This window comes from Pithys albifrons, chromosome 9, assembly GCF_047495875.1.
Source record: "Pithys albifrons albifrons isolate INPA30051 chromosome 9, PitAlb_v1, whole genome shotgun sequence".
Lineage (NCBI taxonomy): Eukaryota > Metazoa > Chordata > Aves > Passeriformes > Thamnophilidae > Pithys > Pithys albifrons.
This window is the reverse complement of record NC_092466.1, coordinates 14282796-14300466: the sequence shown is the minus strand read 5'-3', so window position 1 is coordinate 14300466 and position 17671 is coordinate 14282796. Positions and strand designations below refer to the sequence as shown.

Sequence of the window (17671 nt, the reverse complement as noted above, 5' to 3'; positions counted from 1 at the left end):
GGAGCAAAAGTGTGCAGGACTATGAGCATAGGCCATCCACACACACGGACCGCGCTCCGCAAGTGCAACTTCAGCTCAGGAGGGAGCCAGACCGTCACTGAGCTCCATGCACAGATCATGCTCCTCCATCCCAGAGCCTCCATCTTCAGCCATCGTGCGGCCCCGCCCACTGACCGAGGCCCCGCCCCTCGCCCATGGCCCCGCCCCTCGCAGTGTCTCGCGCGCTGACCGCGGCCCCGCCTCTCGCAGTACCCCGCGCCGCCGCGAGAGGGCGCGCCCGCCGCGTGGCGGGCGGGGGGTGAAGAGGCGCGGCCACCCCTCGGCGCTGCGCGCAGCCATTGGCGGAGCCCGCTGTCAGTCACATCGCCCGGCCGCAGGCCCCGCCCCTCTCCCGCTCCCGCTGCCCCGCGCAACGTTGCCATTGGCGAAGCCCGCTGTCAATCACGCCGCCTGGACGCAGGCCCCGCCCCTCTCCCGCCCGCCCCGCGCAGCGTCGCTATTGGCGGAGCCCGCTGTCAATCACGCCGCCCGGCCGCAGGCCCCGCCCCTCTCCCGCCCGCCCCGCGCAGCGTCGCTATTGGCGGAGCCCGCTGTCAATCACGCCGCCCGGCCGCAGGCCCCGCCCCTCTACCGCGGCCCCGCGCAGCCGCTTGGGCCGGGCCGGGCCGGGCCGGGAGCGCCGGGCGGGAGCGGAGCGGGAGCGGGACCAGCCGGGATCCACCGGGACGGGCCGGGACCAGCCGCCTCCGGGACATGGAGGGCGTGCGGCCGGGCGGGGGGCCCCCCGCGGGCGGGCCGGGCTCCGGCTCGGGCTCCGGGTCCGGGTCCGGGTCCTTCCCGTCGCTGTTCCCGCCGGGGCTGCACGGTATATATGGCGAGTGCCGCCGCCTCTACCCCGACCAGCCCAACCCGCTCCAGGTCACCGCCATCCTCAAGTACTGGTGAGGCGGCCTGGAGGGGCTGGGGTCCTGCGTGGAGCTGGGGGGAGCAGTGGGGCCGGCGCCTTGTGTGGGCTGGGAGAGGGTCGGGAGGAGCGGTGGGGCTGGGAGAGGGTCGGGAGGAGCGGTGGGGCTGGGGACGCTGCAGGGGGTGACCCCGCGAGGCTGGGGAGGGTCGCAGCGAGGGGAGAGGCCTGCGGTCTGTGCCCTGGGTTTGGGATGAGATGCTGTGGCGGCGGGGCTGGGGACACTGGGGCTGTACTGGGTGCCCAGGAGGTGTGTTTGGGGGGCCTTCTGGGGAGGATGCACTGGTAGTAAGGGAAGGGGTCTTGGGACGGTGGCGCTGAAGACAGGAGCGCGTTTTAGGGTTTGTGGGGTGATTTGAAGGCTCCCTGAGTAAGGAGTGGCTGATGCAGGCCTCGATGGGACAGGCCCTATGAAAAGGGAGTGTGTGTTACTCGGTGGAGGGTTCCCACAGAGGGTGAGGGGCTGGAGTTTCCCCTCCTGGACAGGAGCCACCAGCTCGTGTCTTGCTGCCGGGAGCGTGGGGTTCCAGCGTGGGGTTCCAGCGTGGGGTTCCAGCGTGGGGTTCCAGCGTGGCCGGCGCTGGCCGGAGGGTCCCCACGTTCCAGCCCCAGGCCGGACACTGTCCGTGCGCACTCGTAAAGCCCACGGGGAGCGCCAGCTCCTCTCGGCCTTGCGTAGCCATGTGTTACTGCAGAGTGTGAATCTGCGGCTCAGTGTCTCTGCTGACACAGTCTCTGACACCAGGAACAGCCGTTGTTTATGTAGGAGAGTGGCATGAAGGAAGTACTTGGATGTTTAGCTGTCGAGAAGAGTGTCTAGCGTTTAACCCCATGTGAAAATGAGGTTTTTTTGCTTTTTACTGCCCCTTTGCTGCTCAGCCACCTCTTCTGGGCCTAAGGAATATGATCAGGTCACCTCCCAGTGTTTGCTGTACCTGACATTGACCAGTCGCTACTCCCGCACTTGGAAAAAGTTTAGTCAATGCTCAGCTTCTTTCTTTACAGTTCATTTTAACCTGTATGTCTCTCTCTGGTTAGTCCTGAGCAACAGCAGAATAACATCCTCCCTGTGTGCTGCTCTGACAGACAAGCTATTACTTTTTTTTTCAAAATAGTGTTACTTTTTAGACAGTTCTGACAAGAATTTTGTCTGTTAGCCCTTATTGCTTAGGGGGCTTTTGTATTTAAGCTGACACAGTGAGCTGAGATGGGTACTGCAAATCTGAGACCTCAAAATACAAACAATTTCCTAACTGTCTATGTATGTCAGTACTTTGGTGGTGGTCTGATCTGTCTGTTTTCACACCTATTTCTAATCTTAGATACTCAGTCCTGAGGAGTTTCCAGCCACCTCGATTTGGGAGTCAGCACTTCTTTTCTGTCATCAGCTTAGAACAACACTGACCAGAGTGATTTAAGATTTGTGGGATTGAGGGGAATTTAGGTTTATATTGAAGAACAGCAGAGACCCTTGTTTGGGAAGAAATGTTGCTGCTTGTTTGCTTAAGGGATTGATTAGGATTTCACTGCAATTGGAGCTCAAACACCAGAAAAACTGCTATTGGCAGTGATGGCAGGTTGCAAGTAAGAAGTAACGTGAAGGCCTGTTTATCCTGGCGTTTTCCACGTAGCGTGTCTTCTGACTGTCAACTCAGCCAGCAGCAAGAGCTGAGAACTTTGATTGTAGAAACCAGAGGTGAGATTCTTACTGCTGCTCTGTGCAGGAAGTTCTTGTGCAAGGTAAAGCCTACGTGGATGCTGCATGTACTTTCTCTCCCTTTGTCAGATGAAACTTGGAGCTTGGTTATGTAAAGTCTGGTAGAATGACTTCTGCCACAGCTTGCTGTGTGCTAATCTGTCGTCTTCTGCCTGGGTTGCCAGCTATTAGCTGGTTTACATTAAAAGAGGAAATTGCTGAACTAAGTTCCCTGCCTTAGGAGAAATATTGTAACAGTAATCAGCTTTTAATTATACGTATCAGTTTCTCTATGGTTAACAGAGAGTTGTTTTGTTTGGGGAGCTGAAGTTGTAGTCCTTGGCTTGCATGTCAGAGCAGATCCTTACTATGTAACGTTGGAGAATCTGGAGAACTTTATGCCTATTACATGAAGGAGTTCAGCTGTGTGTGTTATTTAGTGGAACTAGACTTTTTTTAAATGCTATTTGCATATCTTGGGAGAGAGTTTGTGATTCAGTCAGAACTTCTTGGAGAGTTTCTGGCTGTGTTTATGAAGGCCTCGTGATAAGAGTTTCTCTATATTGATATCCATTGTCTACTTTTAGTATAAAATGTGGTTGAGTATCTCAAAGTGAAATATCTTGTTGCATGGAATTGCTGGTGAAAAAAGCAAATTTATACTTTCCTGTGTGACAAGTTTTGAAATAGCCATAATTTGGGCTGGGCTATTGGTTTTTCATCACCTGTCTTGAATTTAGGCCATATACTCAAATACCAGTGGTCTGCAGACATTTGGGGATCATGGATTACTTCTGAAGGGTTGCCAAAAAGTAGCTGTGAAAAGCAGTCCTGTTGTCAGATGCTAGGAAGTGACTATGAACAATACACTAAGTACTTCTCAGAGTGAATGAACTGGGAAATTTCCAAATTTTTTCCCATTGTGGATCTGTTTCCTCTGCCCAATTTGCGTTTCTCCTTCCACAGAAACTTCAGAGTGCTCCCAACATCAGTCAAAAGAAGACTCTTGGTGCAGATGCAAATCTGGGGTTTCCCCCGAGGCTGCCCTTCTTGCTCCTGAATGAGCTCCATGAATAGAGAATGTAACAAATTTGTACTGTACCTCTGGCTTTGAAGTTCAGCTCTTCCTAATAAAATCCTCCAACGCTTCCAGCTCTTTGTGTGAACGCATGTACTGATATTTAGATTGTGATTCAAGGTCGAGCCTTGCCACGGCAGCTGTGGGTGGGAGGATGTACCACAACAGGCATCAACGGCGCCCGATCTTAGAGCAGTGAAACCTGTCACCGAAACTGGATGAATATCTGTGCTGACTAACCTTTGGTGAGCATTATTGCCGTGGGTATATTACTAGAGGTGCTCCAGGTAGCTGGCCTAAAGCTCATGCTGGATGCTCCTGGAGTTGCTGCAGTTCTGGGATAGGTGTATGGCTTGGATATGTTTTTCAAAATGTAATGAGTTACCGCTGCAGGCTTTTTGTCGGCCTCTCTTCCAAGCTTACCAAATTTCCTAGGGAGTAAAGACAGTCTGCCTGGATCACTGAGTAGTGTGTAAGCTGGGGGGTAACGAGGGCTCTGTCCAGGTCTGCTCTGGGCAGGACAGAACTTGGCTCCCCCGAGCTCCCTAGTGCTGCATTGCTGTGGTTACTTCCTGTATAGCCCAGAGAGGTTTGACTTTTGGAAAGAAACACAGGATTGCTGACAGGAGTGAGGGAGAGGTATCTGGCTTGCCTGGTACAGTCTAGGCAGGACTTGCCATCTGCATCAGACCTGACAAATTTGTTTGAGTAGCCCTAGGGAAAAGCATGTACACATGGAACAGTCCCTGTCCTGAAAAAGGGCAGTGTAAGGGTTGGTCTGGTGTGTTGTCCATGTCAGAGTGCCTGTGTCAGCAGCGTTCCAGCATGGATCGTTTGACATCTAAAGTGTTACTAAACTCAGTCTGGAAGCAGGTTTTTTGCATGTGGGAGATGCTGGTTGTTTAGCAGGTGGTCCCTTCATTGCAAATCCTACACAACTGCTCTGACCACTCACTAATCTCTCATGCTGGTTTGCTGGATCTCCCTCACTCTGAAGTCTTCCCAGGCAGGTCATAATTGTGTATGGCTGCTGGTGTTTATGGCCACTTTTCGGGAGTGAATGACTGTCCTGACTGAAACTGCTTCCACTTGGTTACTTCTTTGCACTGGGAGCCCAAGCACTGGCCAGGGCATTGGTGCCACACTCTGGACAGAACCAGCTGTCTATGGTAGAGGTCCCAGTCTCCAATGTGACCCGGTACCTGTGAGAGGGAACAGGTGGGGAAAGGCCATGCCAGAGGGGACTTTTTTTTTCCTGGGTGTTTCAAACTATTGCTAGATTTTGAGAATGGGTTTTCCCAAGTTGCTACTGAGGATTAGACTCTGTTCCATCCCAAGGTTTAACATGCATTCCCTGGACTTGCTCACCAATTTGCCTTTTAGGCCATGAAGATGCTGTTTGTCATGTGAGAAGGCTGCATAGTTCTGATATAGCCCTCACCAATGGACCTCCGTGCCATTACTGGGCATGGGCTGCTCACCCCCTCTGTCCTGCCCCAATATCCTGGGCTGTATCCTTGACTGAGCTGCTGGGGAAAGGGGAGCTGGTCTGGAACCACCATGGTGACCTTGTGTGACTTCACAGGAAGAAGCTGTCCTAGAGAAAGTCACTTATGTTAGATAACAGCTCTGCTGTTTTTTTCCTGAAGCAGTAGGAGGGAGGCAGCACAGCACATCTGTGGAGAGAGCCCAAGGGCCTTTCATATAACAGGTGGAAATACTACTTTGTACAAACTTGATAAGGTTGGGCAGCATGACATGGTCTGAGGATTTCAAATAGTGTATCACTGACCAGGGCTGGATCCATCTCTCCAGCCATGGAAACTGCATAATGATACACAAACCCGCAGGGCTAGCAAAGGAAGCACAGGCATGCTCTGCAGATGGTCATGTCAGGGTCTGAACAGGCAGTGCAGGTGAGGGAAATCGATGTGGTTTCATTGAAGGGAAGGCATCTTAGTTTGGGTTCTTGTTTGGAGCAGTTAAGAGTTTTACTTGAAGAAAAAGTGAATTGTAGGCAGGAAATAGTTAAACAGCTGCTCACACCGGTCAGTAACTGCTTGTGGTGGGTGTTTCATGGCTGACAGGGCAAACTGCAAGCAAAATAGTGTAGGGTGTTACTTCCTTCTGCGGGGGTTGTCTTGCCTTGCATGGGCAGGTGTGACGGGAGCGACAGGCACACCGGCCTCGCTTCCCTGTGCCGTGTAACGGGATGGGGGGATGCAGCTTTTGGTGATTGCTGCTCAACCTGACCTGGATGTGCTGCATTGACTTTATTAAGTAAAGTTCTTTTAGGAACCCATGCTGATGTTGAAGCAGGGGATGCAGTGGTGCTTTTTACTCATTCCTTATTATTGCAAGCAGTGTCTTTTACAAGTTCTGGTGCTGATTTTTCTGAATCAGTGTTTTTCTCCCACATGGTTTTAACTGCTTTCTCTGTTGAGAAGTATGGAGTCCTCTCCTCGAAATTTAGCAATTTCAAATCGTGCTTTGAGGAGTAGCATCACTGTTTTTTTGAGGTATGTGCCTCTGGACTGCATTAAGAGCTTGCAATGCAGATACAGCTATTGCTCTTTTACTAGTACAGTTTTCCAATTTTCGTTGTGTTTTGTGGAAGCTTAATATGATTTTCCAGAGGGTTTTATGCTTTAAGTTTAAAAACATTGTAGTGTGTTGCACACATGCACTTTGCCTTCTTGTGTTTAGATCTTTCTGGACTTAACCCAACATTTCTCCTCAATTATTTTTTTAGGGGCAACTTGAGCATGCTAATTTCATTTTTGTCACTAACTGTGTTTTAAACCAGATCTTTGTACAACCTCTTGTAGCACCTGTGGAAGCTTGCCATATGTCTTGAATAAACTAACTTACCTAAGAATCTTTTGTTTTTAATGCAGGCTGGGAGGCCCTGACCCTCTGGACTATGTTAGCATGTACAGAAACCTGGGAAATCCAGCGCTGAATGTTCCTGAGCACTGGCACTACGTCAGCTTTGGGTTAAGTGACTTGTATGGAGACAACAGGGTACATGAGTAAGTGTCATTTAAGTTCTGTAGCTGTGTGTTGTATTTTGTGTTGCATTTTGGGACTATATAGGTAAAGCCCTGTCCTGCTGTTAATATTATTTGAACAGCTGGTTTTCTGCTGAGAATACCCCAGGCCCTGGTCTCACAAAGGATGACGTATGCCTGTTCTTGTATGTAGAAGAATTTCTGTGTTCCCCTCTGCAGCCTTTGAATGCAATACATTTGGAATTATTATGTAAATTCTCTTTCAGTGTTAAGTCGAGTGGTTTTTTAGTTAGGGCTTTTGGTTTGTTTTTTTCTTTTAACTGGTTGGGAAATTTTCTTTTAACTGTCTGTTTTGTTGTGTTTTTCACTGCTGGTAGTCTGTTACGGTCATAGGCTGAAATCCTGACTCCTCCCTGTGCATGTTAAATGCCTTCCTCTGGAAAACCGCTGTAAGGGCATTTTTGCTATTGCTGTCGCAGCAGTGTTACTGTCAGCACACTGCCACCCCAGTGCCTGCTGCATGAAGTGCCAATTTGTGTAACAGAAGCCTAAAACGCTAATTGTTTGTGTTTTCTCCAGTAATTAAATTATTACCTTAGCTGGTTGGTATAGATGGTTTCTAGCAGATACTTTGGTTTAGACCAAGCAGGCAGCTAACCTTTTTCTTGTCTTTCTCTAACTGACCTTGCTCCTTAACTCCAGTTAAAGTGATCTCTGTGCCCTGAGTAATCTGTGTGTTTCCCTTCTGTGTGGCTAGAACAGTGTTCCTGGCTCCAGAGCAGTGTGTTCCTATGTCACTTGCCCTGAGATGTTAAGCTGTCTTTAGTCTGTCACCTTTAATTTGGCCTCATTTGTGGGGCTACAAAACTTAATACTGTGTGTGCTGTCAAGTAGGTTGGTTCTGCTTTTGTGTCCAAAGGTCTTAATATACAATTGTGCATGTGGCAGACCTGTCAAGACCTAAACATATTGAACCTGAAGTTATCACCTGGTAGGTGAGCACTGTAGATTGCCTGAGAGATGATTTTCAAAGCAGCTGAGCGCTCATCAGCAATTCTCACTCCCAAGAGCCATTGCTGTTTGCCAACTACTCTTGAAATGCAGTGGCCGTGGGAACTGAACATCACCAGACCAGCCCTGGGTGCAGACTGCAGGAATGTGGTGGATTTCCTACGCACTCAGCAGGCTCTTGTTCTCCAACAAGGCAGTTAATAAAGCTTTTGTTTAAGAAAATGAGTATCGGTCTGTTTGTTGCTTGAAGTGCTTTGAGGTTCTGCTGTCCCAGGTAAAGCAGAATGGTTGGCGTGGGGTGACAGGGGTGTTGTTTAAATCTTTGCCATATTTCCTTTAAAGCTGGTGTGGCACTGCAACTGCCCCAACCTCTGGAGACAGGACTGAGTTTGCAGGTTTTTGGTTTCTCAGCTCTCTGAAAAGACTGCAGAGCTGGATCTGCTTGTGACAGTCAGCAAGGTTCCTACAATAGGAATGTGCTTCCATAACCTTGCTGTCCTTCATCCTTTAGAAAGGGAAGGATAGTACACTGGGAATGGTCTTAATTGCCTGGCTTCTTAGGATAATGCTTATTTCTTATTTCTTGTGGACCTCTTCTGGTAATACAGTACAGTCTAGAACAATTATAATACAGTTTTAAATGAAAAGGACTTTTTGATTTTGTTGAGTGAACTAACATTGAATTTTTTCCCCTGTATTTTTATTTATAATGGAACGGCAAACAGATGTAGCAAATAATGTGAAAATGTTGACTTTAATTTATATTTTTTAATAAGAACCTGAAAAGTCTGAAGTGGAGCTCTCCCTGTGCCTCCTTGTTGACAGATTTATTTTCAACTAAAGCAGCACTGTTTCCTGCTCTACTTAAATACCAGCTATACTCTACTTACAGAACTGCTCTGGTTTTAAGAATCCACAGAGTAAGATGGAAGAAATCTAAGCATTTCAAACAGGGAAACCTTTTTCATTTAAAATCCTCAATGTTTCATGCTATAATGGCAACCATGACACCAGCTGTGGTGGACTGATAGCTCAAAAAATCCTAAATCATGACATCATGACAGCATTAGGGAACCACAGGCCTTTAGGTGGGATTTCATGCCAAGCTGCTTGCACAGAAATAAGTCTCTCCAGTCAAGCATGTTGCACAACTTGAGTGGCAGCAGAAATCCCTTCCAGGATGTTTTTGCAAGTTATACTCCATTTTTAGTGTTTTCTGTCTCCTGTCAAATCAAAACAAATGTGTAACTTCTTGAATCTTTTCAGCAGGGTTAAATTAGAGCCTTTTATTGGACTGTTCTTGCTTTCTGAAGAGATTCTGCACTGCAGTGGGGAGTGTGTGTGCAGCGTGTCAGCACACTGGCGGGGACCATCTGACTGATGCAGTTGTGGCACAGGAGATGACAGGTCCTGTGCCCTTCTCCACGCCTTGCCAGCAGCAACACCCACAGCAAAGCCAGCAGCAGGAAACGTGTCCCTGTGCATCTGCACAAAGCACAGTGCAGATCCGTGCTCCGATGCCAGGCCATTGGCAGGGGCAAGGTGCAGGTATCCACTCCTTCCTTCACTTCCCAAACATGATGGTGACTTGTGCCCTCATGGAGAACAGGTGCCTGAGGAAGGCAGTGTCAGCAGGCACAGCTGCACTCAGACTTCATCAGTGGCAATGGCAGCTGTGGCTGAATGACACCTTTGCATCAGTCTTCATTGACAAGGCCAGCCCTCAGGAATCTCTGACCCAGGAGGCCACGATAAAGGAATGTTGGAAGGAAGACTTTATTTTGGTCAAGGAGGATTGGGTTAGAGAACACCTAGGAAAATGTGACATCCATACGTCCATGAGGCCTGATGGGATGTGTCCGCAAGTGCTGAGAGCGCTGTTGGACAGCATAACTAGGTCATTCATGATCTCCAAGCTGTCCATGAGTGTGCCCTTGTGGCCAAGAAGGCCAGTGGCTTCCTGGGCTGCGTTAGGAAGAGAATTGCCAACAGGTCAAGAGAAGTAATTCTATCCCTCTAACTCAGCCCTAGTAAGGCCACATCTGGAGTGCTGTGTCCAGCTCTGGGTTCCTCAGTACAAGAGACAGGGAGCTCCTGAAGTGGGTCTAGCTGATGATTAAGTAACTGGAACGTCTGTCTTATGAGGAAAGGCTGAGAGAGCTGGGCTTGTTCAGGCTGGAGAAGAGATGTCTTAGAGGGGATCTCATCAGTGTCTGTAAGTGTCTGAAGGGAGGGTGTCAAGAGGAGGGAGCAGGCTGTGCTTGGTGGTGCTGAGCAGTAGGACAAGAGGTAACAGGCAGAAACCGATGCACAGGAAATTCCACCTGAATATGAGGAGGAACTTCTTTACTGTTCAGGTGACCAAGCACTAGAACAGATTGCCCAGGGAAGATGGGGAGTTCCCCTCACTGGAGATATTCAGGAACTGTCTGTTTGCAGTCCTGTGCCATGTGCTCTAGGATGACTCTGCTTGAGCAGGAGTTTGGACCAGATGACCCACTGTGGTCTCTTCCAACCTTACCCATTCTGTGATACTGCAGTGCCAGGCTGTGTTCCAGCCCTGGATTGTGCTGACACAGGGGTTTGCAAGGCTGTCCAGGGAGCTGAGAAGTGATGTCTGTTTTCAACAAGCTGACTTCTTTCTCCTGTTTGCTCTAAGGCCAATGCTGAATCTTCACTTAACTGTTCTGTAGTACAAGCACTCACCCTCTTTGTTAACAGTTTAGCGAAGTACATGGAAAATAAAAACCACGATGTGATAGAATTCCTGAACACTTTGAATAGTCTTATTTGTATTAAAATTGCAGGATTGTAATTCAGAGCTACAATAGAAAGCAAAGCTTAAATTGTGGCTAGGTTAAGAGATAAGATTTTTATTTGTGGCCTTCCCACATCCCAAGAAGAAACAGACCAACTGTTTGGATGTTTATTACACCATCTTCAGATTGGAGGGTGATGAGGTTTTGGGTTTTTTGTTTTTATTTTTTTCCTGGCAGCTGGCCAGAAGCCGAAGTGCAGCATCCCATTTGCATGAACCCAGAGAGATTACAGCTGCCTTCATCTCTATTACAGATGCAGGGTACCACCCGCCGAGACAACAGGTTCCAACTTGCTGTGGTTCTTTTGATTTGTGCTGCGTACCATTTGGATCAGGAGGGAGCAGTGCATGCCGGGATAACGTGTTGTCTCTGTGGGTGGTGCCTCCCTATTAAAGGTGAGGGTAAGCATGAGCCTTTCAAGATCTCCAGTCCAGCTTGTGTTCTGCTTGCTTGTATAGATGCTCTGAATGACCTTAACTTGTAAAAGGGCAAGGATGCTTGTTAGAGCTGGGGGGAAGAAAAAGGAGTGCAAAACTGGATCAGGTAACAAATGCAAGGCTTGCAGAGGGTGGATGTTTTCTGGAAGGCTTTTTCTGAGTATAAAAGGAGTTTGAAAAGAGTATTTAGAAAATAGCCTGAAAGTTGGAGTGAGTGCTCTCTTTCTTTCGAGTGCGTGCCGGCTTCTCCTTTGAACCTGCATGAATATAGGACAGAGTGGTGCTGACAGCTGTCACTTTAGTGGCCTCTCAGTTCTGTAGCCTTTCATAAATTTAAAAGCTCACTGCCCTCAGCTTGCCAGCCTTTAGCCTTAAATTTTGCTATTTAATGGGTCCCTAAGTGCTTTATAAACCACATGCCTAAAGCACTGCTGAAATATTAAACCAAACTCCAAGGTGACGGTGAATGCTTTTAAAGTGGTGAAGACTAACTCTGCCCCTCTTTGTTTTCATGAAAATGGGATAAAATAAGGGGCCTTTTGAAAGACTATGTTAGAGAGAGGTGGTGGTTGTTGTGGATCCATATTTCAGATAAGATTTTTAGAGTTCAGCGTGTCTGCCTTGAGAGATGGAAGATCAAATCACTTTAGTTTGGGAGTTGAGCCTGGAATTCAAAGAAAATAATTTAAAACCTAAGATTTTTGTCCATCTTTCATGTACTTGCTTTGGTATTGAAGCGTATTTCTCACAGGGGAACCTGAGGACTTTCTTAAGTGATCACATAGATGTGTAAACCCTTCCTTACTCATCCTAGTTTTGTTTCCTAGGCTGTTAGCGCTGAAGTTAAAGGACACCCACTGTGCCAGGCATGGCTGTGTGGTAGCCTCTTCAGCACATGGAACAGGGAAGTAAGGTTGAATTCTGGGGACATCTCCTCAAACTGAAGATCAAGAAACAGCATTTTTGTTCCTGGGTCAGACTTTATGAGGCTGATGATGGGATGGGTTGTTTGTAAAGATTTACGAACACCTTGAAGAGCTTCTTCCAGGTCTCCATAACTTCCTGCTTTGTGTTTCCATGGCTTCATCTGTGGGAATTGAACTTTAGCCAGTGTACTGAAGAAATGTTTCTTCTCTGTACAGTTGCGGGAGGTGGAGCATCTGCTCCAGCTAAAGGGAATGATATGGAAGAGTGAGCATCAGTTTAGGAAAGAGGTGCAAGAGTTAGGACTTGGAGGAGAGAGAGTCACAGGTGGGAACCATAGTCTGGACTTTCTTCTTCTTCCTAGGTCTTGTTTGTCTATCAAAGAGTGACCATAAATGTAATGCTTATTTTTCTGCTTAGTCTTTTGTCTGAGGCGGAAGGAAGGGGAAGGTTCATGGCAGAGTGGGAAGGAAGAGACAATGGAATTAGAGAGTTCCATGAGAAAAAAGGTATTTTCTTTTAAGGATAGCTTATTTGAGAACCTGTCAGAGTAATTTACCTGCATGAGACAATAAGATCTGTTTTTTAATGGATTTGTCTTGTGGTTACATTTTTTCATGCCTATAGAGAAATGAGTTAGACTGAACTTTTCACTAAATGAAGATACTTTTAATAAGTCTTTCCTGTGTGGATTGTCTGGTGTCTAGTAATACAGTTGTGGTTCTACTGAAACTTGATAACTGGGAGCGCCTGTAGATCCTTCTCTTCTGTCTGGCTGTTTGGTTTTGTGTACTTTATCGAAATGTGACATTTTGGGGACAAGTCTTCCTTTGAAGGACTGGATTTAATTTGACCAATGAATTCAGAAATTGTGGAGACATTTTATAGAAGCATATGCACAGATGTGGTCATGTAATTCCCTGTTTCCCAGGTGAAAAAAACAGTTAAAACAAGAGTCAGGGCTGTTGAGGTGCCCCAGTGAGGGTGTCCCTTCAAAGACTTTGCAATGCACCAGAACCCTCTGAGACTTGTGTTTCACTGCTGGAGACAGACCTCCCTTGAAGCTATGGTCGCCACAGAGAAATCTTTTTTTCCTTCCTCCCAGGCAGAGTGCACTTGGCTTCCAAATGTCATTTGCTGGAGGTAGTTAGTATCCTTAATGAAATGAGAGACGTGGGCCACCTACGGAGAGCAGCTCCTCGCTTTGTGCTGCAGTCTGTGTTTGTGTGCAGAGGTGGTGGAACGAGACCACGCTTGAACTGTGCTACATTTGGTAACTTTTTTTGAAGCAAATTCATTTAGCATTTACAGCAGGGTAGTTGAATTTACAGGAAGGACTGCTTTCAATAAATGAAAAAGGGGAAAAAGATGGGAAGTAGTATTATAGCTGAGTATTACTGAAGTCAAGCCCCACTTCCTGCTCAGTAGGGCATCTGCATGTGCATCCTGGTCAGACGAGCCACTTGCTGCCACACAGGGGAAGGGGCAAAGTGCTCAAACTGGATGATTTTTTTGTTTTTGCCAGCAGAACATCCACGTATATGATCTTGGCACATGGTAGCAGAGTTGATCTGAAACAAGGCTTCCTTACTCTCACCTCTTGGCTGGGTTAGTGCTGGATGATGTGGGAGAGCTTTCAGGCTCTTCAGCCTATCAGGAAGAGGAGTGAGTGGGGAAGGATCAAAATTTGATCTTCTAGTGAAAGATTGTTTTATGGGATAAAGATCTATTTAGGATGTTCTAAAAATTAAGAATTAAAAGATAGTGGTTTGGGGTTTTTTTTTCAGTGGGACATGAAGATAAAAGCATTTTTGAGCTGTGCAGCCTTTTCAGCTGTGAGATCAAAGGATAGGTGACTTTTTTAATCCATTTGCTGCCTGGAATAGAGATACTAACAGAATGGATGTTTGAAGAGATAGATCTGAATGTTGTTATTCATTCCTAATCCCATTTTTTCGGTCAAAGTAGGTGTAGTGTTGGGAACATACCTTCCTGACTAGTACTGACATAGTTATGTGTCTTGAGAGGGAGTTACTACAATTGGTAACAACAAATTACCACTGGTAATAAAGTAGCCAATTTTGACTATTTGAGCTCTTGGTGTTTCCTTCCTAAACTAGAAACTCCACTGCGATTACCCAACTGTGCTGCCTCTCTACTGTCATCTCAATTTTGAATCAAGGCCCAATAGTCAGTGACACCAGGCAAACAAAGGAGGGCTGCAAATCTTGGTGGTCTCCCATTCAGATGGTATTCTCTTCCTTGGACAAAGCTGTGACTAGGGCTCCTGAGTGCCGCTCTGCCTTCAAGGATGGTAAACAAGGAATGGATCGCTGCTGGGAGGCATTTTTTGATCAGTTGACAAAGCTGGGTAGATGGGATACCACCTGACAAAGGGCTGAGGTTTAAAGGAAGATTTTCCAAGGGCTCTTAAGAACAAAAAGAAGGGGGAAAAAAGCCAAAAAACTGGCTTTTTTGCAGGATGTAAACAGGGTGGGCGGAGGTGAAGGGGGACTCGGCCATTCTTGGGGAGCTCTGATTTAAGCCCAGGGGAGAGAGACAAGGGAAGGAGGGCAGGGTGCACAGATGGCTTATTGTTTTGTCTAGCTCAGCATTCTTGCACTGCCGAAGTGAAGGGCAATTGTTTTAAAATCCTTTTTGCAAAGAGTGTTCTTTGCTTTCCAGCTATCCCTAGTCCCTGAGATGCAAACAGTAAACCAGAGGGGCTGGTGTTTAACACCCATTTGTTTAGGACAGTCAGTGCTCTGTCCAGGGGCCTTGGGCAGTTGCTGGGCTGCGAGACATCACTCCTGAAAGGGACTGGGGGGAAGGAGTGTGTTCCTGGGAAATGCACTGCAGCATCTGGGGACAACGCAAGAACAAAAGGATGTACATAGAGGATGCAGAGCAGTGTCTGGCTCAGGAGCCTCGACCAAAGCTGTGAAACTGGCACTTGCCTTACCTGCCATGATATCTGATGGACAGTGTAGTTTTCTTACAGTATTTAATTTTGTTTTGTAGCAACTAATTCAATAGTATAGAGAAATACTGCCATTTCTATGCTGTTATTCTTTCTACTGCTCCAGTTGCACTGGCACAGCTCCTTCCCCTCCTCCCCTGTGAATTGTTGTGGCCTTTCTCAAGCAGGGGCCTTTTTTGGCATAGTCGACGAAAATAAACCATAAAGGCAGCTGTTGTTATGAATAAGGCTCAACAGGGGAATTTTACCAGTAGAACTACAGCAATGTAATTATACTGGTAGACTAGTTACAGTAAATTTCCTCATGAAGACAAGCTTTAAGTTGACATTTCCTAGCTAAGTTGAATCCATATGTATAACCTTATTACGCAAAAATAATATGTCTCTGGGCCTTGAATTCTTTTTTACCCAGAAGGGTAACATTAAGCAGAAAAGCAAAGAATTTAGTGTTCAGAGATAGATGGGGGATTTTCTGTAACAGAGTGGCTGTGATGAGCTGTATGCTGAGCTCTGTGTTTCACTGGGCAGGTCATTCCTCCCAAAGTGGTCAGGAATGTGAGGAGCGTGTTTCTGCTTACTGCACTAAAAAGTAAGCAGTAGTGAAAATATGGTGTAAGTTGACATCTCTCTCCCAGCTTTCCTTCTGTTTGAAAGACAAGCTGTGCCATTTTGCAATTTTCATAACTGAGGTGGTTTGGCTGAGAGGCAAAACTGTTCTGCCACTATTAAAAATCTTTAGGGATAAGTCTGGAACAACTGAAAGAAAGGTGGGGAATGAAGCTTTCTTTCCTATTTTGTTTGATTTTTAAGAGGCAAAGATCTATTTTATCCTTTTGGATTTTGTCTTACAATGAATGCAGTTCATGTAACATTCACAATCCAAGTGTTTATAGAACAAAAGTATCAGCCTGTGATTCCAACCTCTGGAAGCTTCAAATACTTGAAAGGAAAGACAGTCTTGCAGGAGTAGCGTAACATTTAAAGGCAGATTTAAAAAACACAAAAAGTATCTATAGTAGACTTTTCACTGCAGCTCTCTTTGTTTCCCTTTTGGGAGTCTTTAACCAGCAGTCTGCTGCTTTCTTTTCCCTGGAATTACAGCACAAGCTCCATGGGCCTTTCGTTAGCTGTTAAATTGATTAAGATCACTCATGGTGCTCCTCAATGTATTTTTGATTGCAGCCTTTGCAATGAAGTGAGACTACGTAACAGCTCCTCAGCTAAGGCAGTATTGTCTTGATTTCCACAGCTAATGAAGTGAAAGATCCGGGACTGAATTCCAGATCCACCAGGATCGGAGAATCATAGAATGGTTTGGCTTGGAAGGGACCTTGGAGATTATCTAGCTCCAACCCCTCTGCTGTGGGCAGGGACACCTTCCACTAGACCAGGTTGCTCAAAGTCCCATCCAACCTGGCCTTGAACAATTCCAAGGATGGGGCAGCCACAGCTTCTCTGGGCAACCTGTGCCAGTGTCTCACCCCCCTCACACTAAAGAATGTCTTTCAAATATCTAATCTAAATCTACCCTCTGTCAGTTTAAAGCCATTCCCCCTTCTGCTGTCACTACATGGCTTTGTCAAAAATCCCTCTCCAGATCTCTTGTAGCCCCTTTGGTTATTAGAAGATGCTCTAAGGTCTCCCTGGAGATTTCTCTTCTCCAGGCCCAACTCTCTCAGCGTGTCTCCAGCCCTCTGAGCATCTTCATGGCCCTGATCAGGACTCTCTCTAACAAGTCCATTTTCTTCTTAGGATGGGAGCCCCAGAGCTGGATGCAGCGCTCCAGCTGGGATCTTCTAAGAGGAGAGCAGACGGGCAGAATCACCTCCCTAAACTTGCTGGTCACACTTCCTATGATGCAGCCCAGGGCACAGTTGACTTTCTGGGCTGCAGGCACACATTGCCAACTTTTTGTCAAACAATGGTGGTGCCTACAGCCTGCTTGGAATCTGTTGGTGTTCAGGCTCCTAAAAGCTCCTAAATACCTTTTATGCCTCAAGCTCATTTATTGCACAGCAGAGAACTTAATTGTATGAGTATCTTAAAAATGTACTCAAGGGTATGCTAAAGTTGTTTCTTGCGTGATTTTTCTTAAGATTATGTTCTTTAGCCAGCACAAAAGTAATGGGAGACACCAGGGGTTTATATTCTATGAACTATATTGGAGCCCTGGTCCTTGCTTGAGACGTTTAGGCAATGCTGGAAAAAACTATCTGTCAGTGTAGTTTCTGGCTTTGGGTTTTTCTCTTATTCTTTCCACCCTCCCAAACTGCTTTTGAAAGCTGCTTTTGTTATGTGAATGGGTTCCTCCCAGCAACTGCAGAACTTTCCACACCAGGAGCTAGGAAGGAGCCAGCAGACACTGCAAGGAAAGTTGGTGCCCTTCTCCTGGCAGCTCACCAAGCACAGCAATACTGTCCTTCCCAGCCACACTGGCTCAAACTGGCCCTTTGCTTATGTTCTCTTGCCTGGTGAGGTTGCAGCTGAGCCCTCAGGTGAAGATGGGAAGGTGTATTACCATTCCCTGTGTGTCAGAGCTGAGGATTCAGGTCCAGTAGGAAACAGCATCCATGTGCAGGTGAAAGATTGTCTTCCCTGGTGCACCGTGTCATGAAGTGACTGTGTGCTTTGTCTGCTGAATCACCTCCAGCTCAGGCTAAATGAGACCACTGTTCTGCTGGACCTTGCAGAAATGAAGGATGAGTAGTTCTGAGGTGCAGATTAGACAGCTGAAGTAAAATGTTAAAGTAC

The 17671-nt window shown here is 46.9% G+C and overlaps 1 protein-coding gene across 4 annotated transcripts in view; it reads left to right on the top strand.

The window, feature by feature from the left end:
* The first annotated feature begins 616 nt into the window (after positions 1-616).
* SUFU (SUFU negative regulator of hedgehog signaling) overlaps positions 617-17671 on the top strand; it is a 94848-nt gene continuing 77793 nt past the window's right edge. For all 4 annotated transcript variants that reach the window (XM_071563216.1, XM_071563215.1, XM_071563213.1 and 1 more), the window contains exons 1-2: positions 617-941; positions 6636-6770. In XM_071563216.1, the coding sequence (XP_071419317.1) occupies positions 754-941; positions 6636-6770 (323 nt within the window). In that variant the 5' untranslated portion in view covers positions 617-753. The remainder of the gene's footprint in view (positions 942-6635; positions 6771-17671) is intronic.